Source organism: Anopheles ziemanni, chromosome 2 (genome assembly GCF_943734765.1).
Source record: "Anopheles ziemanni chromosome 2, idAnoZiCoDA_A2_x.2, whole genome shotgun sequence".
Classification (NCBI taxonomy): Eukaryota; Metazoa; Arthropoda; class Insecta; order Diptera; family Culicidae; genus Anopheles; species Anopheles ziemanni.
Window position 1 is genome coordinate 90,466,414 of NC_080705.1, and position 27,161 is coordinate 90,493,574.

General features: G+C 45.2%; 1 protein-coding gene across 1 annotated transcript in view; it reads left to right on the forward strand.

Moving 5' to 3' along the window:
• LOC131281769 (collagen alpha-1(XVIII) chain) overlaps window positions 1-27,161 on the forward strand; it is a 137,494-nt gene that overhangs the window by 71,408 nt on the left and 38,925 nt on the right. Inside the window, exons 4-5 of the mRNA XM_058311119.1 lie at window positions 16,197-16,275; window positions 25,298-25,347. Of these exons, the coding sequence (XP_058167102.1) occupies window positions 16,197-16,275; window positions 25,298-25,347 (129 nt within the window). The remainder of the gene's footprint in view (window positions 1-16,196; window positions 16,276-25,297; window positions 25,348-27,161) is intronic.

The following is a 27,161-nucleotide window of genomic DNA, read 5'->3' on the forward strand; positions in this document are numbered from 1 at the left end:
TGTTTACCAACACTCCATTTTCAATCACATAGAATGCGCAATCTCTCGCTTAATTCGTACTTGTAAAGAATTCCTAAAGACAGACCACTTTGATCAACCGGATTTTCATTTCCTTCTCATTTCTTAATAGTTCCAAATGTTAGTTTTTCATTACCAAAGGAGCCTTGGAATGGGCGAACTTTGACCCTTCGTTTCGTTGTTGTTTATCCCCATTCCGTTCCATTCGTCTAGTTTCGATCCTGGCAACGATATCACTAAGTTCCTTCAACAATGCAATTTCTTTCAAGGATTATCTTGCATCCACCACCCACCCCCTGCGGGGAATGTTTTGAGGACAACCCCAAACTGGGGCGCTCGTAACTCCTCCACCCAACGCGGGATGCGCAGGAAGCAAAATAAAACACGATACAGACAAAAATAAAGAAACACATTGAAAGCTGTAGCTCAACACTCAGCGAAAAGCGGAATCTTTCCGCAGAAGGAGCACAGAAATTTCGGTTTTCCACCTACCAACGCCCCCTCGTGCCTCGTTTCCCTGCCTTCCGCGGCAAAGTGAAGCGATTTACAGTTGCCCATTAGTCTTCAACTTTATCTCGCACCCATTTCCGGTCGCTTTCCCGGTCCGCCCCACTCCCCCTTCGGTGCGCGATGCGCCGCATTCGAAATTGTACAATCAAAACACGAGAACCACTCATGAAACTTTGCCCGCTCGGTGTGGCTTCGGTGGCCTGTAAATGGTCCACGGATTGCCCTTTCGCCGGGCGACGGTCCCGCAAGGATCGGACGTGGATCGTAAGACTACTTTCTTAGCGCTGCCAGAGTAGGTCCCGTTCCTCCCTTCCCGGGGACGGTAACCGCAGCCCCGGAGCCGTAAACCTTCCCAGCTAGCTTCCGGTAAGCGAAACATCCCATTTGTGATATCTTGGAGCATCTTCGGAAGCATATATCTTTCCCACAGAGGGAGGGAATCGGGTGGGAAACCGGACCTGCCCAAGCCCTGACCTCATCCTCATGGTGGCGGTCGTCGACACACAACATTCCGATTATTGAAACAATTGGAAAGCGGTGTGCTCGGGCACCGGAAAAATGGGTGGCCAAGGGGGCTGCTGGCAAAGCTCAAATAACGATAAAACAACACTCAACAGTTTCTCGTGCCGAATGGCAGACGCACTCGGGTGTTCCCCGTGTCCCCGTCCAATTTTCGGAGCGACACTGAGCCGGGCGAACCCGAGGGAGTCTTTAAATATTCATTTTTTGATAGCTCCTTGTGCAACAAGGAAAAGGAAGAAACACAATGGAACTGAAGGAAAAGAAAATGTTCCACCCGCAGGGCGAAGACTTTTTGCATTCGTTTATGTTTTCCCTCGACCTAGTGCGTGTGTGTGTGTATTCTGTTTGCCTTCATGGAAGCCGTAGCCGTCTGTGTCTGTTGCCGTAGGCAATTCACGTCACCTTTTATTTCCTTAGGAGAGGAAATATTTACATGCTAGGGCATCCCCCCCGGATTCTCGTGATTCCCCTCGGTTTGTGTGACTCTGAGCTGATCAAGCGACGGGATGGAGACCACGAGAGGGAAAAATATTGTCAGACCATGTGTAAATATCAACAGTCGCCGCCAACCATACCTCGTTCGCTCGGCTAGAAAGTGAAGTTTTATTTCAATTTGCAACATCATGGCAGTTTGTTTATCTTCGCAAAAAGGAAGTTGGTATTTTGGAGGCATGAAAAGGATTCTTTTGAACACGGGGAAGGATGTGAACTGTCAGTTCTAACGTAAAACATATAACGATTTGGTTTACATGAAATAAAATTATTCAAAAGCAAGACCATAAAGACGTTTTACATGAAGAATGTTTAAATGTTTAAATGTGGTCTTTCAAAACCAAAAAGAAATCGAATGTTATTACATAAAAGTAGTTCTACTCCAACGCTTTCCCTGGAAAAAAGCTCCTCTGTAATGGACGCTCCATTGTTATTGCTCATGTTCCGGCAGCATAATGATATTTTATTAGTAAAACTACACCGTCCAGATTTACACGCTCGAGGAAACTTTTTCCGATCGAATCGCCCACCGTTAGTGACTTCTATCACCGACCACAACTACACCTATCACAGCCGTTAGTATGAATATTATCGTTATTACCATTGTCGGAACAAGGCGTCGGGAAGCGATATGATGTGGAATAATTTAATAAACTGTGCTCGATAGCATCCCTCCCATCGGGCCGGAAACCCGGAGCAACGGAACAACTGCTATCAGATGCTATCAGGCAGCGCTTGCTTCACTTCGTCCTTCCTTCACTTCGATGGCATCGAATGGCTTCACTCTGCCGACGGCGACGAGGGAAACCGTTCCGAGCACCGAAGGCGACGTTTTGCCGCACTATGTATAATATCCGGAACCACTGCGACATGCCACCGCGGGACGCCGATACCACATTTCATTCATCCTTGCCCGATTAAGCCCTCACCCCTCCCCCCTTTTGTACCGACGAATGGAAGAGTAGATCGCTTTTAGCCGCCGGTGCGAAAGGCACTTTCCTTGGGCCATCATTTGCATTGAATATATCAACGAATCCAGCTTCAGTGTTTGAAGAGCTTCGTCTCGTGCCAACCGGTGACACTGGTTGCAAAGGAAAGGTGCTCTCCTGAGCAGACGGTGAACCGAGGAGTAGGTGCGGTGCATTCAATTTACAACCATGAAAAACGACCGGCATCAGCCACACTAACGCGCACTACCGGCACTACGATGGCGCGACTATAGTCGATTAAGCGTTCTGCCGAAAATGATCTGCAAATGACTTTCCATTGCCCCCCACTTTTGCAGCTTAGTGCTGGGTAAATTATTCAAATAGTGCTCTAGGTGTTTCGGCATCATTTTTCTATTCCCTCCCCATTGGGGTTCGGTAAACGGCTTTAAGGTTTTCTGATAGCTGATCATTTCGAAATCCAATTCGATTACCCCGGAGGCTCATCAAACAGCCCATTAACGAGAAAGATAAATATCTGTCGTCGATATCAGAAGCTGTCGAGGAATAGAAAGGATTATCCGATAAGCGGAAGAGCTAATCTGTGCTAGTTTTGCCACATACTTTTTTGACGGTTTAATATTTTTCTAGTGTTTCAAATATGAATTTAAAGCAATATTTACGAAAAGAGCAACATTTCTCATCATTTCATGATCTTCCATTGGGTTGTTGAAAGAGAAACAGATATTTCGAACACATTTGGAAACATGAAATTAATTAAATGGAGGCGCCTGGTGGTTCACAAATTCAGCATTTGGAACTTTAAACTAACTACAGACCAGTCAGTTCAGAACTTTTGATTCCTTTGTTTTGAGCCGAATTTTACCACCCGAAACTTGTTACTCATGTTTCTCACAATTGAATGATTAATAATCACTCCAACAGCACTATTCTTCGTCGACTCCCTTTCAATCAATTATACTTTCCCCTAGAAAATCATGTCACCTCACTTACAAAACCGGGCAGCCTGTTTTGCCGAATGTTCGCATAAGTTTTTACCGTTCAAACCGATCGATGGACACATTCACATTTACATGAGACGCCTCAATCCGACGACCGAAGCCATGCGAAGCGATGATAAATGACGTGACGTGATTGGCGAACGGAAACGGATTTGGTTACAAAATTGACGGCACACGTAACGGAATCGAACGAGCAGGGACAGAATACGCTCGTGCTGGAAGCGGAGTGCCTTGTCGTGTTTTATAGCCTGTTAGTGCGATTGAAGTTTGATTTTGATTGGCATGCGCTCGTCGATGGACGGTGCGGATATATGGTTCGCGCGAAAACTATTGCAGCGCGCGGGAGGAATCGGGTTGTCTGCGAAAACTAATTTCCATTTGATGAAGAAAGATAAATGTTGACAATTGGAAAATGGGGAAAAAAATGTATCGAACATGGATTATGCATCAACTCGCCGGAAGATGATTTGTCTGCACTCCATCTATCTCCATCGAATTTTAGCTTGCTACCGAAAAAGTTCCAGTATTTTTAAAAAATAATTTGACCAAATCCCCTTTTGAAAGCATTTCACAATCCCTTATACTAAATGACCCACACAAAACTAGTTCGATTTTCAGCATTGTTTGTTTCTATTATGTCCGAAATGCACACACATTTTGGTGATTTCCTTCCGAACAATAAGCCCTTCCATAACAGTCGGAAAAGAGCAGAACAGTTTACGCCAGGTGATCCACAGATTAAGCCCATCGAAACTTCAAACGGCTTAGCTAACGAGTCACGTTCGAACACCCGACGACCATTTCCTCCAAAAGAGCTGCCACGCCAAACGGCCAGCGCGTTCAAAAGGAAGCGAACTCGGTACCGTTTGTTGATTACAAAAACCCAAGCTCGGTCCCCGGCACGCAGCACTATTTGCAGGCATTATCGTCGTCATTAACCTAATCCGAGGCCAGCAACAAGCCGACCACCGGGGGGGAGGGGCGGTTCCCGATCGTATCGGCAATTACCACACGGAGCACGAAAGAGAATTCGGTTCGGAACCCGGATACCGGAAGCCCGGAATCCCGGCCATACGTCGGACGCCGTTTTTGCCGGTTGGCGCCGTGGCGGGTCGCGGGTGGGCGGAAAACAAAATCTGGCCTACATCCGGGCGTACGGTACGGTAGAGGCCATTGTTTTGCACCTAAAATGGGCTTCATTGTACACTTCATCCCGCTTCCTTACCGGTTTAGGGAACCGGTTTTAGTCCAATTACATCACTTCGATGGCACGGGAGACAAGGCCCTACCGTCCTTCACAGGAGAGAGACACGACCCCACCTGGGCACACACTCACAAGCACACACTCAAACCAACCGGAACACCAATACCAATTGATAATGAACCAGAGGGTACAGTAATGCGAAGTGAACATTTCCCTTCGCTCGCATCCGGTCAGGATGCGGGACGATTGGGTGGAGCTAAATTAACCGAACGTATAATCCCATTTCCGGTGGCCCCTTTTAGCAGCTGCTGATTGTTTTCTATTCTTTTAGCTCGGGCGGCTGGGACAATAGGTGGAAACTACCGTCCAACGAGGGGGAGGGGGGTAGGTTTTTGATTACTAATTATTATTCATCGAGGCAGAACGATGCCAGCGTCGGACGCATGGACGTCGGAGGAAAAGATTCGGCGAGTCGTTCGAACGACTTCTCGAGCTAACTACCGAGCCCGGTTCCCGCACAATCAATGCCGCCCGAAAAAGGGTGGTTTCGGTGATTTCCGGTTCTACCTTTGTGGCCTAGAGCGTTTTACTTTTGTCTCTGAGCACTGTGGGAGTGTGAATGAGATTTTCAAAAAACGATTGGATGGCGTACGAGTTGGGCTCAATGATTCGAATGGGATTTCATCGATTTTTGTTTATCCCAGATTTTCCACTCATTATAACACGAGGTGGATGCAAGCATGATTGTCAAATATGTAATATTGCGGGGTTGTTGTAAATTAGCTATTCTTCATAATTCTGGAACAAAAACTTAACTAAGAATTACAAGTGAATATTTTGATCGATTGATTGATTGAAATTTTTTAACTAAAAAGTAGTGATGAGCGGGTCGAGCCGAACCTATCGGGTCGGAGCGATCCGTAAGCCCCCCGGAGCGGATCGGGTCGTATTCCCGATACCAACGACTCCGGGTCGACCTGTGGGTGCTGTCGCGATCTCCACGAAACATTTCTCTTTATATATATTTTAAATTACAAATTCGACTATTTTTCCTCTCTTAGCTTATTTTCTTTATACAATCTCCATTCACTCTCGTCAAAATCAATCACAAGACTGATGCTTCAATCCATTTCGTTTTCCAATGTTTACTTTGTCCCATCTTTTTCAATATGCAGATCAAAGACAATTAACAGACAGGTCGGGTCAAAGCTGTTTTTTGCTCCGCCATTGTTGTGACAGTTGGTTAAAAAAGTGTTTACAAAAAATTCCAGCTTACTTGTGGGAGATCTCCGCCAAAATCTTCGCGAAATAGGTAGTTGGTAATTCTAGATCACAGTATCCATGGTCTTGCGGATAGAAACTGCTCTTCTGTGTGAAATCATGGGATATAGATCCTTTTGCTCGCTGTGATTGCCGAAATTAAGTGTGTTGGTCTGCCTTATACCCAGTCTTCCTCCAGAACAAATTTCGAACGCCTCAACTCTTTTTTCTTTTGATGAAACATACCAAATTTGCTGTTTTACCCCACTTTCATCGCTGTTCGTGAGAAGTAAACAAAATTTTAACCAACTGTCAAAAATTTTCCCACGGTTTTCGGCTCGTTACATGGTATGCTGCGACCTGTCTGTTGATTGACTTTGATGCAGATCCTTCTCGGTTCAGTAGTAGGCCATCGCTCTTCCAATTTTCATTGCCAACTATCCAACGAATAATTTCATTTTTAATTTTTCGTTGCCTCGCATTCAAAAATCATTCGTTTATAATTTCGATTAATTCGTTCATTATTATTATTATTCTTTATATTCATCTAGCTCTGCTCAATCCCTACAGGTGCAGCTGTCCATGTGCGAGTTCGACCGGTTGGTTCGGGTCGAGCCGAACTCGTTGCACCTACGGGTCAGAATCGATTCTTCTAGGGACGGACTCGATTCCGGGTCGATCCGTTAAAAGAATCGTACGACTCATCACTACTAAAAAGCAATTCGAATTCATTTGATTCGATCAAAATAATTTTATGTGATCATGGTTACCAATTCAAAAGTCAAAAAACATATTCTGCGATCAAACGTAACGAACACAATGTTTTATCGAAGGCACATTTGTCCAAATCTCTCACGGCCGTCTTCGAGCAATATGCAAATAACGTTGTCCATACCTTCAGAGCGTGCATTCGCATTTCATATTCACCGCATGTCGGCTCTTGCCGAATGTTAAATTTTGGAAACTTTTATCATATTTGATTAGAAAGGCACGATTAAATCGATATTGGCTCCGCCATGGCCGTGGCCAGACAGCCAAAAGTTCGGCTCGGGCGTGACACTTGCCCGTTCGAGTTCGAATTTCCCGCTTCGATAGCCGGCGCAAACTATTGCATTCAAATTGTGTCCTTATCTCTATCAATTTTCCTATCAACGAAACATTTTTCGTGCCCCCTACGGGGCCACCGGCGGACAGCTGGAAAGAAGCAGACCGGAAAAGAAAACACCATCACCAAACGTTTTCCCCCCGAAATAATCTTCACAGCCTGGGCGAATAAAACATCGTTTTGCATAATAACGAGAGCTCATCAAATTCCTTCTGCACCCGAAGGTCAGCCTCCAAGGGAAGGAGGAGGAAGAGGAGGGGTAGTGGGGGGGGAAATAGGAGGAAAAGCGAGCATTCCGTCGGCGACAAAATATGCCCGGATCCCGTAAGCTGGTCGTTACCGCCGGCGGAAGTCGATTGGATACAAATTCCGGAACGTACGAGACCCGACCGAGGCCCGGGCCAGGTTAAAAAAAAGTTAACTTTCCAATGATTTTTCTTTGTCTCGGCTTTTTGCGACAAAAGGTTATCCTTCGGTGTTTTTTGTTTGTTCAACACGAGTGAGAAAATCGATGGCGAGGTGGAAGCGGAAAACAACCGACTCGCAGTCACAACTTATCGTGAACTTTTTCTCACTTTTTCTGCGCTTCGGAGAAAAGTGTCCCCTTTTTTCCCGCCCGACCTGAGACGCCCTACTTTCCTGCGCTGGCGCTGGAAGTTGAGTCGGCTTCGATTTTCGTTTTCCGCTCCGCTGGAAACCGGTAACCGTTCCGGTAACGTGCCTCGAAAGCTCATCGAAATGCGACACTTTTCCTTCGTGACAGTTTTGTCCCGGACGAAGGGCACACCAACGTTCGGGTGTGTTTGTGGCTTCGAAGAAGCGACTAGGTGAAGCAAGAAACGATCGAGAAAACTTACCCTAATGGCCCTCCGGCTCCAACGCCTCCATATGATCGCCATCAGCAGAGGATGTACCGAACGGGCGAAAGAAGAACCCTCCCAGAAATGGGTTAAAAATGTAATACCAACCAGCTTCACAAAGGAAGGCGGCACGGTACTCGATAGTCTTCATATGCTGTAATGTATCCGGTGACAGAAGCGTTTTCATGAACTGAAAGTCCTTACACACTCCCTTCCGCTGATGCCGTTGTCCTTCGACAACATTATGCTCGCAAGCTTGCCAAGAGAAAGCGGTTGGGTTTTTTGGAAGAAGTACTCCTTCTTCGTCACCGGCGGAAGACGTAAGGGCTCGAAATCGCATCGCATCAAAATGCATAACCGTACTCCGGGCGGGCCCCGGCTACTAACACAGATATACTTCTTCGAAAAGATTCTTTTTTCACTCTCGGAAGCGCATCTGCAGCTTTCTTCCGAAGTTTCTAATCCTCCAGGACAAACGACCGGGCAGAAGCAGGAGATATCAAGAGAGTGGCCAAGCGGAAAAAGAAAATACAACCGGAGCACTGAGTTTCCACTTGAAACTGGCGAAGAAGATAGTCATAAAAAATAAAAGAAAAATTTCAACGCCAAGAGCCTTTGAAAGAAGTACACGGGAAAGAAAAGAGACGACGACAGTAAAAAGTTTTTTCCAACAGACAGCGAAACTTTTGCGATCGAACACCAGCTGCAATCACCAGACACGGCCGGAGGGTGTCCGTGGGTGGAAAAGGACCGTCTGGAAAATAAATATTATCAGCCGATTGTTATTACTAGCATGATTGTGCCGTATTGCGCGCGGAACATAAAGCCTATTACTTTTTTCTTGCTTTACCGGTATTGATGGAAAAGTTTTTAAATTATCGATATTATTAAATGCTACCACGTACGCTTTGAATTTAAATTGCCACGAAATTGCCTTTCATTTTTAAAGGCAAAGGAATGAAGAAAGAGAACAATATTAATCAGGGTTTTGTGCCAAAAATACATTCCACATGTTGGAAAAAAATTGTAGAGTAGATTATAATTCGAAAAAAAAACATTGTATTTTTCTTTATAAGTACTTTTCATGTAAGCCAAGTAAAACATTATTTTCTAACTGCTGAATCATTTAGATTACCTTTAAGCCCAGCAAACAGCTAGGGTTTCCAACACTCGAAATGACACAACGTGGCCGTCGGTGGATTAAGAGAAACATTTTGCCAAGTCACAGTGTGCAGTCTTTCCCAGATGCGTTCCGAGTTCCCGAACCCGACGGGTTCATAATTCCACCATTCCGGTTGTTTACAAAGCACTCGAGCTGATGCCCGGATAGATGGACCATCCGCGCCGAGGGTCCATCCAACTCGTTGACCACCAGTCTGTTTCGGCCCGGCCCGGCTGAAGTGCGGCCCGGCTCCGGTAAATAAGTACGGTCGCGTCGACCGCCGGAGGCTTAAGATAAACTTTTCCGTCCCCTGGCGGTTGAAGTTCGTGCTATTTTCCTCCCCCATTTCCCAGCCCCACCCTTCGGGATGGGTTGGCAGGCGACCAAGGACGGCGTCCGAAAACTGTTCATGCGTACGTGACACGTGCCAGCCGATGACAAACAACCAGCTGTCCAACTTTGGAAGTCCTTTTTTGGATTTGGGGGGGCCATATGTGCGTACTCAGAGAGACGTTGGAGGGAGCGGGGGGAAGAGCGCTACCTGGGGTCGAAACTTTTTCAACCACTAATGGAGCGATGGTAGTGAAAGCTTGTTGAAAATATTGTCTCAGTGCTTTTCCAACTAAATTTGAGGACATGTTTTATCATATGGTTACTCAGAAGCCCTCATTCTAGCCATTTGAGAGTTAATTTAAAGAGCTCATCTGTTGCAGGTTTACTGCATTCGTGGAGAAAGTTAATTGTTCTTGATTCAATTCAACAAAATACCAAATTAATTTAGCAAACAAGCTGTCTTGAGTATCATCTTAAGCTTTAAAATTTAAACAAATTCTTAAAAACGGAAATAGTTTCCACCAAGACACAATACGTGTGTGTGTGAGTTTTTTTAGCACAAAAACGATGCCAGCCATAGTTTATCTTTCAATTTCCCCCCCCTGGAGACGATCGATTATTTTCAATTATCCGACAAACAGCGTCTCCGCCCGACCGGAAAGAAACGGAACAGACCCGTTTCAACAGCGCAAACCGCCACTTCAAGCGACGCACAACAACGCCGTCGGCTGTTTCGCTTTGCTGAAGAGAGTTTTCCTTTGGCCCTGTTTTTGTTTTTTTTTGCCAATCTCGTACACGCATTCAGTCACGATCGATTCACGTTGCGGCGCGCTAAGAAAAAGGCTTTCACTTCAACAACTATACACCTCCGGGGTCCCGTGCTCCCGAGACCGGGCATGGGAAACCAAGTGGAAAGTTCCCTCTCGCGCCGCCACCCCCCGTCCCTTGCCGAGGGGGAAAAGAGATTTATTGATTTCGCCGAGAAGCACGCGTTTGCTTTTCGCCCGGATTTACCAGGCCCCACCAAGGAAAAACGCCGGGTGCCGCCGGATCGGGCGTTCGGTATTCGCTTCCGCCGTCGGTTAAGAAATCAACGGCCTAGAATAAATCAATTCGCAGCCTACCCTTGCTGCGTATTAGACCGTCAACGGGTTTGGCCTCCGTGGAGCCCTCGGTGCGAACAGCAGTGGTCGGCAATCTGTTGCACAAAAAGCACAGTGTTGTTAACCTAACCAATAATATTTCTTTTCAAACACTAATCTATAACAACTAACTATTCAAACAGAGTAATCAGTGCTAATGGTCGGTTTCATACACGAAACCTTTATAGCCCGCTAGGTTGGCGACCACTGTCTTTCAGTGTGGGAAGGCTTCGGTCGGGATAGCCCTCATGCTTTAAAAGGAGTATCAAAGAATGGCCCAAGACCAAACCATCCTGCGTGAAACGGCGCCATGACCACGGACGTCTCTACCATGCCAATGCTCGTGCGTAATCTGATTTGGTAAATTGAAATGTACAAACATCCCAACCCGGGAGGGTCCGACAGCCATCGGACGTCGCTTGGCTTCTCTAATGGTCCACCGAGCAAGGCACCGAGCACCCGAGCGTATTTCTGCCGGACATTCCACGCGGAATGACTGAGTTTCGAAAGGCTGTGTCTCCTGACTCAGCCAGCTTCCAGCCCGTTTTCTTTCGCCTCTGGGCTCCTCCCGGACACGTCTCACCACACTCAATTGATGCCAACAGACCGTGGCGAAGTTGCAACTGCATCACCGCACCCCGCGTCGACTCCTCCCCCCTTCGATCAGCTGACAAACGTTCCATTACGGACGGTTCAGTGATGATAGTAAATTAATGCTAACGAGTACACACTCCCGAGGACGACCGATGGCGGTTGCATACATGTACCGACCATTTTCTCCGCGACGGTTCAGGCTCGGTTACGAAGTTGTATATTTACTTTCACCCACTTCCAGGGTGGACCGTGCCGCGAGAGGGATTTGTGTGCTGTACAAGGAATTACACAACCGACGGACGACGTCCACAAACAGTCTTGCTACTTGGCTTTACAGTTCCTCCCGACGTTCGTATGACTTATGGAAGACGATCGCAGAGGGGTTCGGTCACCGGGGGGGACGGGTTGGGAATGTGGAATGACTCTCGATCATAATCGCCCCACTCCGTGCCACGAAGGGGCAGCTACCCCTTGCCGAGATGGTTGATTATTTCGATTGAATATACCGGCTTATGTTTATAGAACTGCGTTTCCGAGAATTACCTCGAAGAAATGGGAGAAAGCCGGCCAGCACGAATGTTTCATTTGCCGGCGAGCAACGTTTTGAGAGGGCTCATATCAATCAGATAAAGTTGTTTGTTCGAGCAGGAAAGGAATGCGTCCAGCTGGTCGTTTTAATTGACATAAGGATCTGCATCGGAAGATGCGTACCGGCGTTGATTCAGGGGCGAGTTCAATTAAATTTATTTGAATTCAACAAGACTGTGGTGGATTCCATTTCGCACAGAATAATGACGCAATATAGGGTTATTGTACAATATTTGAAAAATATTGCCAGATGTCTGACCTAACTTACATCAACGCACCAACGGGAATTTTCAATTCCGAACCATGTTAAAATTGCTTTCAGTCAATTTTGTATGGCAAATGACCCACTTAGCATTTTCCAGGAAGTAAAAATGGATGGCACAAAGTTTATTTTGGATCACCATTTTACATACGATTCATCCATCAAACATATCGTGAAATATTGTTTATGCGGATATAACAACAAATCCAACCAGTAATCTGGACTTGTGTGCGCTAAGTGAATGCTGCAAATATAAGAGCAAAATTTCTCCAAATTTACACAATCTTTACGGTTTCGGAAAGTTATTACCCATTTCGACGCGAAATGCATTCATAAATCGACCGCTTCGTTCCTCCGATCGCAATGTCGTAAAACATTGATAGTTTTCGAAGACGTTGGCAAAGAAGAAAATATGAGTGCTCACAAAGAAGCGGTCCGCGAACCGGCCAACCGGATGGTTGTTGGTGATGGGCCGAGCAATGGTTTCTATTTATACACACGCACAGTTCACTTACATCTAACCCCTTGACGTCCTTCACACCCGACCCGATGCAAACAGAAAAAAAAAACCGGCCAGCGGACGTGGTCGCCGCGATGTCGAATGCAATCGAATTGATTATCCAAACGAACGTTTGTTTGCGGTCTTTTTCCCGTCCACATACACACACAAGCACCAACGCGGGAGTCATGGACAAGTCTTGAAGACGCAATGCCGGGAGCCAAACTCTCGGAGTGAGTCTTCGCCGACATGCCGCACCCTTGTTTGCCGAACGGGGGCAGCAAACGTTGGCAGCACTCTAATCAAAGCATAAACATATCTCCAGTGGAGCCACGCACTGTGACATGTGCCGTATGTTCGCAGCATCCCCCCCCCAGCCCACCTCCACCCGAGAGCATTCCCATCGGGTTCCCCGTCGTCAGGCGGACGCCATGTCGTGGGGTTAGACGGAACACGCTCGGATGCGGTCGGTCCGGAGTCTCGGGATCGGGCGTACACCTCAATGACCTCACTAAACCGGAGCACCCTCCTCCCCGGGGGGGCGGGTGGTGCCGGAATGCTAATGTCTTTCGGGCGGCTTTTCAATTGTTTTGAAAACTTGAAGTGGCCCCCCGATGGATTCGTTGGGGGAGAGGGGGGAGGGATGTTGAAAAGGGCGAGTGGTCATGACGTCGACGACGACATCAGGAAGCGTCCGATCGTTGCGAGCCGCGTACCGATCAGTTCGTGGCGGTCAACCAGTGCGGAAACACCCATCGGACTGCTCTCGTACCCGAGTTCGGGCGCTATTCTCCGTGGTCGTGAGGTCAGTCGATACGGTGTCCGGAGAAACAACAACAACGACGGCAACGACAACAGCAATTATTCTGCATCCCGAGCCTCCGAGTCTCGTGGTTTCCGTGGTTGGATTGAAAATTAATTTTCCGGCTTTTGTCCGGCCGGCCTGGCTGGCTGGCCACAACCGAACTGTCACAACTTCACTTTCCACGGTGGTTCATGTTGACTCGTGCGCGTGTGTGTGTGCGACTTCCGAAAAGTGCAGTGAGCGCAGCCCCGGTCGAATGATTTACTCGTCACATTAAGCAAATGTTTATCCACCCATTAAACGGACACAATTTCGCCGCCAGATTGTGACTCCCTCGTGACTCCCCCCCGTCCCGCCGCCGATTCGGCACCGTTGTGTGGCGAAATTAGTGTGACATTGTTTTCCAAGCGGCAAACCCGGCCGGAGCCGTTCGAAAATGCCTATCGCCAATTTGTGATCAAAATATGTGCCCGCGCGTTATCGCGTGTCCACATCCACTGGTTGCGCCATCAATCGATCACTTTTCGGACCGGTCATGAAGTGGGAAAAACCACCACCACCGTTGGGGATCGGAAGAAGATTATGAATGTTTTATTGTGTTCCCAAAAAAAAAAAAAACCGACGATGAGTGTTTGCGTGCCAAATGATATTCGTGGGCCACGTCCGTGAGGATTTCGGTGCCGGTTTGTGTGCGCTTGAAGGAAGGCTGTGTGGGATCAATTTGTCAAGCATGTGCGAAATCTGACAAATTACCCAAAGAACAAACTGAACGGTGAAACATGACCTAACATTTGCATACGGCGATGGAATGTGTTAATTTTCATCACGCAATAGTGTGATTTTGGGGCATAACAGAAAAATCATCGTTTACCTTGGTTTTTCTAGATTTCAGTTAAAACTTATCAACTGTAGATATAAATAAATGACAAAAGTTGCAAATTATGTCACAAAACAACAACCAACTGTAATCTAACAATAATTTCGTAGTGGTGAAAAAACTACACCAACTCGCCACGTCGATAGCAAGCGGAAAATCAACAAAGACATTGGCGTTGAATCATTTGACTATCACCATCATCGCGTTTCCCGTTGTCCTTGCTGAACCCATTGACTGTGAAAAGCAATTTATGTAGCTCCATTGGGGAGAGGAAAAACCCCTCGACCGCACACGAGGTCCGTGGAAAATATGTTCGAACACCAGCTATTCCGACGGGGTGCAACTGTTGTTATACGGCTGTCATTGGACGCCCCAAACGATTATGGGATAGGTAGTTTGCATTATTTTACACTTTTATCGTCGCTCGCTTCGGTGCAGTTGACATTTTGTGTCCGGTTCTCTCTCTCTTTTTTATTTTGTGTGCACCCGTTCCTTTTCGTTTCCTGACGAACACTCACCATGCGCTTTTATTATTTGGCTTTTGTGCACGTGTTTTCCCGCCTCATAATGTTTCCTACCGACGGCATCCTCCGTCCGGTTTGAACCACGGGAGGACACGACAGTCGGTGGTGATCTATCGAAAACTCCTCCCCGATATTGCAATCTAGCACCGGAGTCCCGGTCCCGGTTGTCGCAGTGCCATTGATGATGCGTTTTTCTATCTCTATCAGGGAATTTTTGTCCCCCCCTTTTTTTTTGTTGGATGGCGATGCTGGCTTCTAATTTAGCACACTACATCCGTTTCCGTTGTTCGCAGTAGGCTTTGCACAACCGAACAAAGGATGCAGCGCGAAGATAAAAACCAAACGAGCAAAACTAAAGAACGGTTCGCGCGCGATGATGAGTTTTTCTCCATTCACCGGAACCGGGTGTTGTGGCGTTAAAAGGGATTTCTGCATGCACGAGTTTTTCCATAGGCCGAGGTGCGAGAGAATAATATTAAAAGCAAGTGCCGACTATTATTCCGAGGCATCTATGGGTTTATAATGGTTTATGTTTGCGGGGTTTTTATTATCTTCCATGTGGATTTCATTTGTGTTGAATTTGAACGAAACTTTCGTGGTTGTGGGACAGGAAATATTTGCTTTCATTATTGGTTGCTGTTTTTACTTTTCGTTTCTTTTTCCACGCATTGGTAGATCTATCCAACGATTAAAATATTTACCAGTGATATTTTCATTCACAATAAACTGATCAACGTTTCAAATAGATCAATTTAAATTCAACAACACCTTCGCCTCATTATAATCCTGATTGATTGAAATGATAACCAAACATAATGTGGAAGTGATATTTATCAGGCGTAATGTCACCGCAAATGACAGACGTCATAAGGGAGTTAATGTTCTCGACATCCGTCGAACGGTGCGGTCAACCAGTGGAATTTACCCATTAGCCTAACCACCAGCACTAGCCCCGGTGCCGTACTTTGTACCAAAATTTAATTACCATCATCACTCCCGTCTGCATGGACTGTATTAATTAATCGAGTTCCGCTCACTCCGTTATCTTGCTCCCAACGGAGCAGCACTCAGCAGACTGGCTGGTCTGTCATGGATTATGTGCGTTGAATGTGGGCTACTGGTTCACTGGGGAACCGGATGACCTTCCGTCTAACAGGCACCTACTCGTCGGGTCCAAGTGGCCAACTGGCATTTCGTCCACGAACCTTGCCAATAAAGGTCGTTCAGGGAACGGAGTTCGTTAACTATCTTCTCCACATTCCAACTAGCTTCAGTAGCTGTGCAGATCTACAAAGGACTAGAAAAAGTGTCCAACGTGTGGAATAAAGTGAACAAAATATAAGAAAAATCAGCGAAGCAGAACGAGCCGCAACGGGAGCGGGTATCATCAGCAAAGCGTGGAATGACCAGACATATAGTTCCTCGACGTAGCGCCATATAGACGCCGTGTAATAAATGTCAAAATTAATTTTCATTTCCTTCATCATCCAGGGAACGTTTCTGTTCCTGAAGATCTACGGCTATCCGGAAATCGTGAAAACGCACTGTAACCGAACGTCGCAGTTAGTAAGTAATCATAATGAATAGCACGCAGAGAAAATGATGACGGAGGGAGGGAGGGCGTACGGGATCAGTATATTACCAAGAAATGTACCAGACTACGGCCAATGGAAGCCAATGAAATTCGGTCGACTTTGGCCGTAACTGGTGGAATGAAAGTAAGAATGGATTGAATGAATGAATGAGTGAGCGTACGACAATGATTGTAACAAGAGAAAGATTCACAATGCATCGGTTTTCACTTCGTTTCAAAGCATATTATCTGTACATTATTAGTGAAATAGTTATATTAGCAATACACAATTTTCTCACATCAAATTTTTATCATGCACCTCAACAATTCGAGCAAATTACCACTTACATTCCTGTTATAATTCATTACAGTAAAATGAAGTTCGTTCAAATCCACCGAAACCGCAACAATTAAAAGTATTGTTCATTAATGTTTTTGATATTTCCACTCCAACGTTCTCTCTAACTCGAATCAAGAGTTTTGCTAACATGACCTGTTTGTGATGAGGCAACATTTTCATTCTATTATCCGAAGATATCCTCTTCTTGCTTCATTTTTACCTCATTGTTGCCTTGAGGTGGATTACTTTAAGAAAAACTACACCACCTGTGAAAAAAAAGCAGCAGTTTAGACGAGATGAGTAGATAGAAGAGAGAAAAATGATCACAAACAAACACACAGACACAAACACAAATTCACATAGCTGTTGGATTACACTTCTCAGCAGGAAACCATTAGTCAACCTTATACCATGTTCACACCGAACCCTAATGTTTCTACTGACCGGAAGTGAATATGAGTTTTTAATTAAACTTTTAATTACTTTCGCAGCACCACAATATGCTGCACAGACGCAATATGCACTGAACAATATCAATTATGTCTTGGTTTAAAAATTGAGCACATGTATGCACATGTTTGCTTATTTTTTCCTGAAATTTCCCATAAAATTTAAAAAGGCGCTTTTGAAAACTAAATAAAATAATTTTGTGTTAAAGGTGTAGAAGCAAATGACCATGCTGTACCCTTCTTGCGAATAGAAACATTAAAGCTTTTTGATACGTTTTATTTCTTTCCATCTGTGTTCATACGAATATGGGTTCGGTGCTAATGTAAGAAGCACATAAAATGTAATAATAAATGATTGTCCTTTGCAACCGGTTAGCCAGTCCGGAAACGTTCGGCACTGTGTGGAAAAGCTGCTCACAAATTTTCGAATTTATGCTCCAGCCTTAGGGCATGTCTAAGAAATTGATTGGTACTCTTGAATATCTTCTACGCCTGCAGCAAGACATTTTTTCCACCATCTTTACAAAAACCATCAACCTGGAAGAGCCAATATAATATAGGAAAAATTTGTAGATTTAAATGTCGTTAGTTTCTCTTAGCTTCCATTATTCCAATGATCGGTAAAATAAATGTGAATTTAAGTTTTTATTTCGAAAACAAAGCCCTTTACATGAATATTGAACACAAAATGTGTAAAAAAAATCTAATTTTAAAGTCTAAATTGTAAGCTCATCTTAAGTACTTTGTCCAATTATGCATCAAATCTACATGTAGGTTTATCGTTTTTTCATTTCATATAGCTTTAGGGTTTGAGAGTGTTCGTTTCAATGATCTAAATGAACTGGAGACGTGGGCCGAGCAATGTGCCAAGTCTTTCTTGGTTTTAAAAAAATCCCATCAATCCTTGAATCCTTTTTGCCGCCTTTCGTGTCAGTGTGTTCCCACCTTGACTTGCTCATCAACTTCCATCTCCTGACAGCGGTGATGCGGAAAAATAATGAATTTATAATATGAACTCTACTTCCATTTCTCTTCGTATGCTGATCATGTTTTGCTTCGGCATCACAATGGAAATACCTGGAAAAGCGACGGAAAGGAAAAGGATCTTTTGGTTAGATAGAAAAAAATATTGCATACCCATACTGCTTGAAAACGTCACAAACGGTTCCGTCCCGCACCGGAAGGCGATAAGAGACCCGGGCACGAATGGGTAACAACTTTTTCCCCAATCCTTCACGAGCAATATCCGTGAGCGAGAAATAAAGTAAAAACCATTCCAAAGGCCCGTCGAAAAAAGAAAATTGTAGGCAAGTAAACAGAAGGGAAAAAGTAGAAAAATCTCTGCCACTCACCGACGCTTTTCAAACCGGTGTACAATTGAAACGAAGAACGTCTCTCCTGGCAACGGCGTAGAAGGCGAGGAAGCTCAGTTTCTATCGAGGGAAAATGCCGTCGTAGGCATCGAGCGGAGCGTTGTTTGAATAAAATATTTGTGCTCGTGTCACACCGACAAATATACACGTCCTATATTATTTAATTCTCCCCTGTCGCAGACTGATACCGGCCAGTGAGCCATGCCGAGGGCTGAGTGCCGTCTTGCATACGGAACGGCAATCTAATTTTGATCAAAATAATTCCACACTCAGCGGGTGAGGAAGAGTATTAGCAATGAATGCCAACACGAGGCGTCGTCGTGGACCTCGACGCCAAAGACGATGATGAATCAAAGACGGTCCTAACGGTCTTTATGAGTTCTGCCTTGCTACCATGGCCAGGAAGAAGACTACGAAACGGTGACGAATTGCACCAACTCCGTTCTGGCGTCATCGCACTTTTTTTCTTCTCTTATTTTTTCTCATGGAGACTCAATACTTCAACTTTCTTTACCAACGTCTCCGTCGTTTCCATCACACTTTTCGATTCAAATTCGTGAAGTGGTTTTTCCTGTACCGGTATAATTCTGCCACCAACCAACTACTACACCTCACTTTGCTACATCCTCCCCCTCTTCATTCCCACGAGCACGCAACGTTGAAATTGAAAATCGTGACGCAAGTGGATAAGACCGGGTACAAGCAACCTGCCTGTCGAACTGCTGGGTAGTATTTCAATAACTTGCGTCTACTTGTCAGATTAAGAGGCTGGAAGAAACGTGAAGGCTATTTGAAATATTTGTCCCACAAACGTCATTTGACTTCAAACATTCTCGAGTGGTTTCTCGACGAAGAGCATCATGCTTACAAAATGATTCTCAATTGAATCGTTTGTGGTTGAAATAAAACTGTCCTTCTTTATCTTCGCGATACCAAGGTTCACAATCTATGTTCACATGCTTTGTAACCTTAAAGAACAGGTCCGCATTGTGTTGAGCAGAAAGCATATAAGCGTTGGAAGTTATTTATATAATACACCTGACGACGAAAGCAAGATCTAAGCTCTAGCTGCTCGCAAAGGAGTATCGTATTGTTTTTCATGTAGAAAGTAGCAACGAAGGAAAACACCGCAAAGCGAATGTGGCAAATTAAAATATCTTTCACTTAGTTGTGCCCGATTCATTTTTAACTCAATATTTCATCTCGAAATTCCACCTCAAGCGGCAAATCACTGCCGGCAAAAGGAAGGCAGAAAGGACTTTCAACCAAAAATACATCGGCAAAAAAAAAGCTCTCTCACACACACATACGATCGAAAAGGCTCCCGCGAGACAGAGTGAAATTTATTGCCAATGATTTGTAATTCTCCGCCGTGCCTCTCTGTTTCGGTTGGTTCCGTTTTTGTTTTGTTTTTGTGCATTCCACCACCTCCAAGTCTTGTGCTCGAGAGTAGGCGGCTGGATTTTATATTTCCTCGTCCTTCCAAAGAAGTCTTTGCACTTTTTTTTTTGTATCTGGTTAACCTTTTCCTCGCCGTGGGAAAGCGCGGGGGAAAGGTGGTGCGTTCGGAGTGTGCGGGGAACTTTTATTCATGAGCTGAAACTTTCCACATGCGCTCATTTGTACGAAAATGATATATTCTCTCGGCGAGGGAAAACCGGTGGTGGTGGGGGGAAACCAGGTGAAGTCAAAATCATTCATCCATCCCCATCATCATTTGTATCCGTTTCCGGGCGCCGGATGTTGGTGCGGCAGCTGTCTACCGGTGCATGCATGTGTGTGTGTGTGCTCGTGCAAAAAGTGTCAGAAGCAAATCTCGACTGGTGCTTTTTCCTGCCCCCGGGAGTGATGAATCGGAAATGTTGTTGGAAATGAATTTTCTCTACCACCGCCAACCAACTCCCCCTTCGGCGCACACTCCCCTCTGGTGCGCCCGACCCTTTCAAAGCTTTCAGTGAGTTTGAAAGAGTGTGTATGTGTGTTGCCTTTACCGTATAATCATTTAGGCAACACATATTTAACTGCACCAAATCAGTCAGTGGCAGAGATTTTTCCGAACTCCAAACCATGCGGACTAACTTTTCTGGTCGACTGCAGGCACGGAGGGCAGTGGAAGGCAACCCGACAGCCTCCCCCCGGAAAGGTTACTATTTTTCATTTGCGATTTGATTTGCGATTGGCTGTTTTCCGTACAATCGCACTGGTCACGAAAAGTTGAACCATACCATCACCTTTCGGGACCGTCGAGCGAAAAGGAAAGCAAAGTTTTCTCCAACGAAAAGTTTGTCTTTCCTTCCATTCCGGCGTTTCGGCTCAACTCCCCCACTGGAAGCTGTCTTTGTGTGAGTGCGAGTGTGTTTTTCTTTTAATTTCCCGTATTTGTATTCCGCCTCCCCCGGCCAGTGTATTATTTAGTCAGGTCGTTTAGGGTTTATTCAAGCGATTTTATCAAAACATCATTATTCAATAGAAACTTTTCACCGGCTCGGCTCGACCTAACAGTTCTGTTGGGAAGCCGACTCTAACCGGGTGAACTTTTCCCACCGGGAGGAACTTTCGGTTCGCTAGCCGGAAATCTCTTTTTTTTTTTGCTGTCAAATCCTAATCGTCCCTCGTGCCTTCGAACATAGTTCATCTTGTGCAAGTGTGATAAACTTCTTTCCGATGACCTAGAGCCCATTAACCTTCTCCGGTGGCTCGGGTACTCCGCCCGAACTAGGCCACAAATTGATCCTGGCCATCGGGTTCTGGGGGGGGAGTCTATGGAGCGTATCGAAAATCCATCGGTTAAGGAAAATTGGCCCCTTCACCTGTCCCCCATCGGTATCGCTCCTCCCATGCTACTACGTCGAAAGGATAGGGAATATGTTATACCATTTTCATGTGCTTCACCTCGACACACCCCGGCGAAAGTCCATTACCATCCAACAGTAACTCAACGGACAACTTCAGTGCTCTTTGCAACTTGCACCTTTCGGCTACGATTATTCATCTGCCGTCCAATCTTTCATCCTTTCTGCCAGCGTGAGCACCTCATACGGCATAACGTACCACCCGCGCGTACGGCCATCTTGACGGTGTCTGGGAAATTTCGCTCCGGAAATAATCCTCCACGGTCGATCCGGAGCTCCAACCTTTTCACTACCCGCTGAAATATATCAAAAACCTCAATTTGATACCTTAAGTGAGTGCGGGGAAAGTGGAGTCCTAGAGGAAAGGGGGGACGAAGCATATCCGTAGAAACATCCGTAGTAGCAGTGGAGCGGCAGTTCTAATCTACTTGCACGTGCCATTTTTCCTGGCTGAGCTCACACACACACACTCGTTCAATATTTCCAATCCATTGAACGTAAGAGGTTTTTGCGAACATCGAGACAGTAAGATAAGCGAAAGGCGTATGCTGGCCACATTGCCAAACTGAACCTTTCTCGCCGGACGTTGCGTCGACGCACCTTCTTCCGAAAAGGTGCTCTGTCCTTTTGGAAGGAATCTTGTGCTCTTCTTCGTTTGCATTTATCATATCGCACATGCGTTTCTCGGATTTTGAACCCTTGTTGGGGATGCCGATGACCTACTAAGACCAGAAGACTGCAACCGAGAGTGCATTCCGCTTAATTGGCACATGCTGTGTCTGGCAATCTATGTAATTAATTAGAATCAAAGGGATAAAACCCTGTAAGCTCTTCATCAGGCAAAATGCAGAAGGCAGTATGCAGTTATGCGTTTTGTAAAAATAATCTCTTACCAAAAGGGATCATTGTAATGCTTTGGTATAAATTTCTCAATACAGCACAATGGTAGAGATTGTTTCCTTAAAAAAAACCGATGTCATAAAGTAGATCAGAATGTTTATTTCAATTGATTTACATATTGATTTCCGAAAAATGTGAGTGTTTTCATTTTCTAAATTGATTATATTTCCCATCTTCCATTGGCTTTAAATGTTGGTAGTCGATAGGCAAAATTGGTGTGAATGTGTTTCCGTGTGCATTGTTGATTTATTGTTTTTGTTACGTACTCCTTGTTTGATCCATCTACCACGTTTATTATTATTTTTTTTATTTCATTTAGGCGTCTTTTATTTCATCATATGCCTTTTATTTTATTTTTTATATTGCACTTTTTTCTTTTCTTTTTCGTTTATATTTTTGTTTTCTTTGTTGTTCGTCCCCCGTTTTAAATCTGAAGACTGAGGCCGAAACAGAACCAAGCTGGGCTGACGAAGAATTAAGCCTGGAGTATGTAAGTAGATCAAACGCAAGATCAACGTTACTTGAGCGTACCCCTCGCATGCATCCGTGCACCCTGGTCTATAATTCCTTCATTTTATCTTCCGTTCACTTCATGAACCTTCCTCCCCGTATGCATTTTGTAAATTCTGAAGAATGATCCAGACAATATGCCATTTGGAAAAAACTCAGCCGACTTTGGCTCCGGAATGCAGTTTGATGTAAGTAGAATAATAAGCAAGGAATGTGCAGTTCGTCCATCGATGTTAGGGGCTTTTTTAAGAATTCTCGTGCCACTGTTTTGTCTGCTTCTCATTGGAATCGTTCATTAAACTCATCTATGAAACTAATTTCAATTCATAAAAAAAAAACTTTTAATCGCTGAAGAATTAATTTCGATTTGGTGTAACATCAATCATTCATTCGAAATGGTGTAACATTATAATCGTATGGAAATCAATTGACATGTTTACCGTTCCCCATCACAAGCAAAGTTAATAAAGTATCATCCATAACTGTTCCTATACCAGCTAATTGAAATTAAACACCATTGCCTCCACTCGACGCGCCTAATTGCATCCGATTGTTCGCTGCATAAAAACGCATCGATACACTTGCACTCACACCCATCATGCATACGTGTCCACATCAAATAGAGCTGCAAGCACGAGTCATTATTATACAAACGTATCGTATCAAATTGGTCGACAAACACTCAATGTAAATCGACTCGTTGAAATGATTGACTCTAAACGGAACCGCTTTGCCAGCCTCAATGCTTGCGTAGCAAACAAAGCCCGGTTGGATATCTTTTCCCGCCATCCCATTCGGGGTCGCCTCTGTTTGAGGGTGCCAGAGCATCCATCTAACTCTCTACTATCATGCGAACTTTGCCACCTTTCTCTAACGCGCATTGTTGATGGTTTATTTAACACGTGGAATCGGCCGTGACATTTCATGATGATGTATATTCACTGTATTATCGTTTGCATAAAGCGAAGGTGGAAATCAGTGCGTCAGGTCGGAAATCAGTTTTTTACAATCATTAGCTGCTTAATTGGACTAGGAAAACAATGAAAGCAAAATCGGAATAGATTTTCCACGAATATGCTTATTGCCCTACATATTGATTTACGATCGTTTTGGCAAACAACACCATTCCTAACATTGAAAAGTGTTTATATTTTAAACCTTCTCTTGAATAACATTAGCGATTTCTGACCACCATGTTGCGATACGGGTGTACAAACTGTTCTTTCTAAGCAAATATTCCCAAATTGCTAGTTTTTTTTCCCCATTCAACAAACCATCCCTTCCCGAAAGCTCTCTCCGCTCACTTCCGAAATGAATTTTGATTGCGTTCCAGTAAAAGGCAAGTGTTTCTTTTGTCAAAACAGTGGGAGGCTTCGGTTTGATTGGTCTTTTCTGTCCCTTTTACTTCCTTATTTATGCTCCGTCCAGTTTCGCTTCTCGCCCCTCGAGCGTCATAGTTTGTTTTATTTGGACTGCCCTTTATTTAGGGCCGAGAAATGCCCATCCCTTTCCATCTCGGAAAGGGCCTCTGCCTGTGACCAGCGTGCACCGTGTACGGAAGCGTCCGTTAAACAGAGTGACCGCCACACACTCACAAGCATGGCCCCACTCGAAAGCATAGCAAAAGCCCGCGCCAGTTATGTTTGATCGCCGTGCCCGCGTCGATGGGTGAAGTTAATTAAATTTGTTTAGGACAGGAACGCCACCCTCCGGGGCGCTGGCCCAGTGTCGGGCCTCTTTTCTTTCGCCGAGCCGTACCTTTGCCGTACCTTGGCCCTCGGTCAGTCTTACGGTGTCTTGTTGCACAACTCCATGCGCCCCGGGTTTTATTGGGGCTCGTTTCGTTCGAGTTGTTTATTCCCCAAACCCCTGCACCGCGTGCCTATGCTGAGAAGGGTCCTTACACCGCAACCCCGGGGCCCATTGGTCATTGTTCGGAAAATGGGTAGTATAACGCCCGGGCTGCTCAGTTACGCCCGAAATAAACCTTGGCAAAGAGTGTGCGAGGAAAGCGAGCCCACGAGACAAAACAAGCAAGACGGAAACCCGCAACGTTTCGACCCGCATTGGAACGTAAATAAGGCCGAAAAATTAATAAAAGTAACTCCCTGTCGCCTTCGTAGCTCAACCAAAGTGTCCCTTTATCGTACGGGGGTGACCGGTCCTTCGGTTGAATTTGGCGTGAATTTCCCACCAAATTCTTGCTCACATTTTTTTTTTCCATATTCAATTTGATCTCAAAACAAAAACTATCCACGCCCAACCTGACCCACTATGCATAATATTCATCCTCAAGCCCTCGCCCCAAACCGGACGTTCTTCACCGTGTAAACAAACCGAAAGGAAAACCCAAAACAGAAAAATAAAAAAGGCCAACAACGCAAAAAACAGCTTAAGCACCTGTTTACGCACCAACTCCGGCTCGTCTTCTCGGCGGCGGAAGGCACGAAAGGAAAGCCATAAGAAATGCCGACTGCCGAAAGCATTCGGAATCCCACTCTCTTCACCTGCCCCCGCCATTCCACACAAAGGACGAACGGTGAAGAGGGCGATTTACGCCAACTGTCGCACGTCATCGACTTCTTTGGGGGCGAGCCCTGAAAATTGGCTTCCTCGGGGAATTCGGTGATAATTTGAATACAGAAATCGACCGAATGGAAATGCTTCCATCCACACAACGAGGCACCTTTAACGGTAGCTTCTTGTTCGCTCTGTACTATGTTTTCTTTCACTTATTTTATAGGTTTCTTGGAACGATATCCTTGTAGAGTCTGGAAGTAACGATGCGCAGTCATGCACACTTTTGGAGTTCATTACGGAAGAGACGATGGATTATTGCTGGTGAATTCCATCCATTCTATCGCTTGAAGTTATTTCCTGTTCCACCGTGCCGTTATAACGTTCCTTTGTCATCCGTCGGGTTAAATTCATCCCAAAAGGGATCCTTATGCCCTTAGAAACTCAAGTTTTAGATAAGCCAAAGTGAGGTAAAAGAAATATTTAAAACCCTTTCTAATTATTCCACAATATTAAAAAAAAACTATGTTCAATATTTAATTGAAACGAGAATGTTCAGCACTTGCCAAAGTTTTCCGATGGTGGAAAGCTTCAAAAGCCTCAAACCCCATTCTGAGCAAAACATGTTCAATTTAAAGATATTATAAAAAGCTTTTCAACCAGTTTGTAACAGTAAAAGTAAAGTAAAATAAAAATATGAACACTCGTACACAGACATCACACCACGGTACAAGACCCCAAAAATCCTTCAAATTAAGGGATGACATTTTTTCCGCGCCCCAAATCCCTCGTCATACCCAATTAGACGGTGGGTCCCATTAATCACGGGTGTCGGACGAACGAAATTCCTATAGATTTTCCGGTAAAGAGAAAGAAAAAAACATCGTAAAAACATTAACACAGGCGCCCAACGTCATGTAATGGGTAAAGCTGCGAAAAAAAAGGAAAATTAAACATAGCAAGAGTCGCTGGTAATAAAAAAAAAAAAACAATGAAAAACTCACTTCGCCGCACAGTGGGTCATAAAAGAGGGGAAAAAATTATCTCCAATTAAACAACCAGAAAAGGCTCATCGTCGGAAAGGCGACCGGATGGGCGACCACGAGTGCGCTTGGACCTGTTCGTCACGTCAGTAGTCGCCATACCGAAGTCCAGTTTCGTTGACGGCTTCCGGTTGCCGTGACCACACGGGAAAGTCATTAACTTTAACCCGTCTTCAAACCGTGGTTCGAATGAATAAACCCACTTAACTCATCAAACCCACCGTGCTTCCGTGACGAGGCCAAGAACCCATAGTGCACGGAAGACCCGTTCATTAAAGCCCCGTCTCCGTTTCGGTGCAATTTACCTAAAGATCGAGCGCTACCATGCAACGAACGAATTCCATAGCAGTTCTCCAAGGGGATCTCTACAACCTCCTTGCGGCGGTGCGCGCTCATGAAATGTTATGTAAACTGTAATTAATCCAGCAATGCCCTGATTCCGCCGCACCGGGGCCACACCACATTCCCGTTGATGGGATATTCCCAAAAAACCGCATACCTTGCGGAATACTTAACGGTGGCTTTAGCGTCCCGAAGAACAACAATGTCGGTGTACACTGCAACGCGATTGGCGCTAGCATTACGTTCCGGAACTTTCCAAGCCAGTCGGTATCGAGTGGAGCGTACATGTGAAAGCAAGGAACTTTTCTTCAAAATTGTCTTACCTTCATTAGCCTTCAGGTTAAGTGGAACTTCCCGTGTCCTCTTCCGCTTTTTGCTGGTTCCCATGTGTAGTCGGCCAGTTTACGAGCAACCTCCGGAAACGTGTTTGCTGCCGACGACTCCGTACGACTGCTGCTGCCGGTTGTGCCTTTTGCCCGGCGTAACGATGGCATGACGCAAAGAAGCTCAGACAGCGCCCATTTAAAGGATCCAATTTCCTCCCGTGATACGAAAAC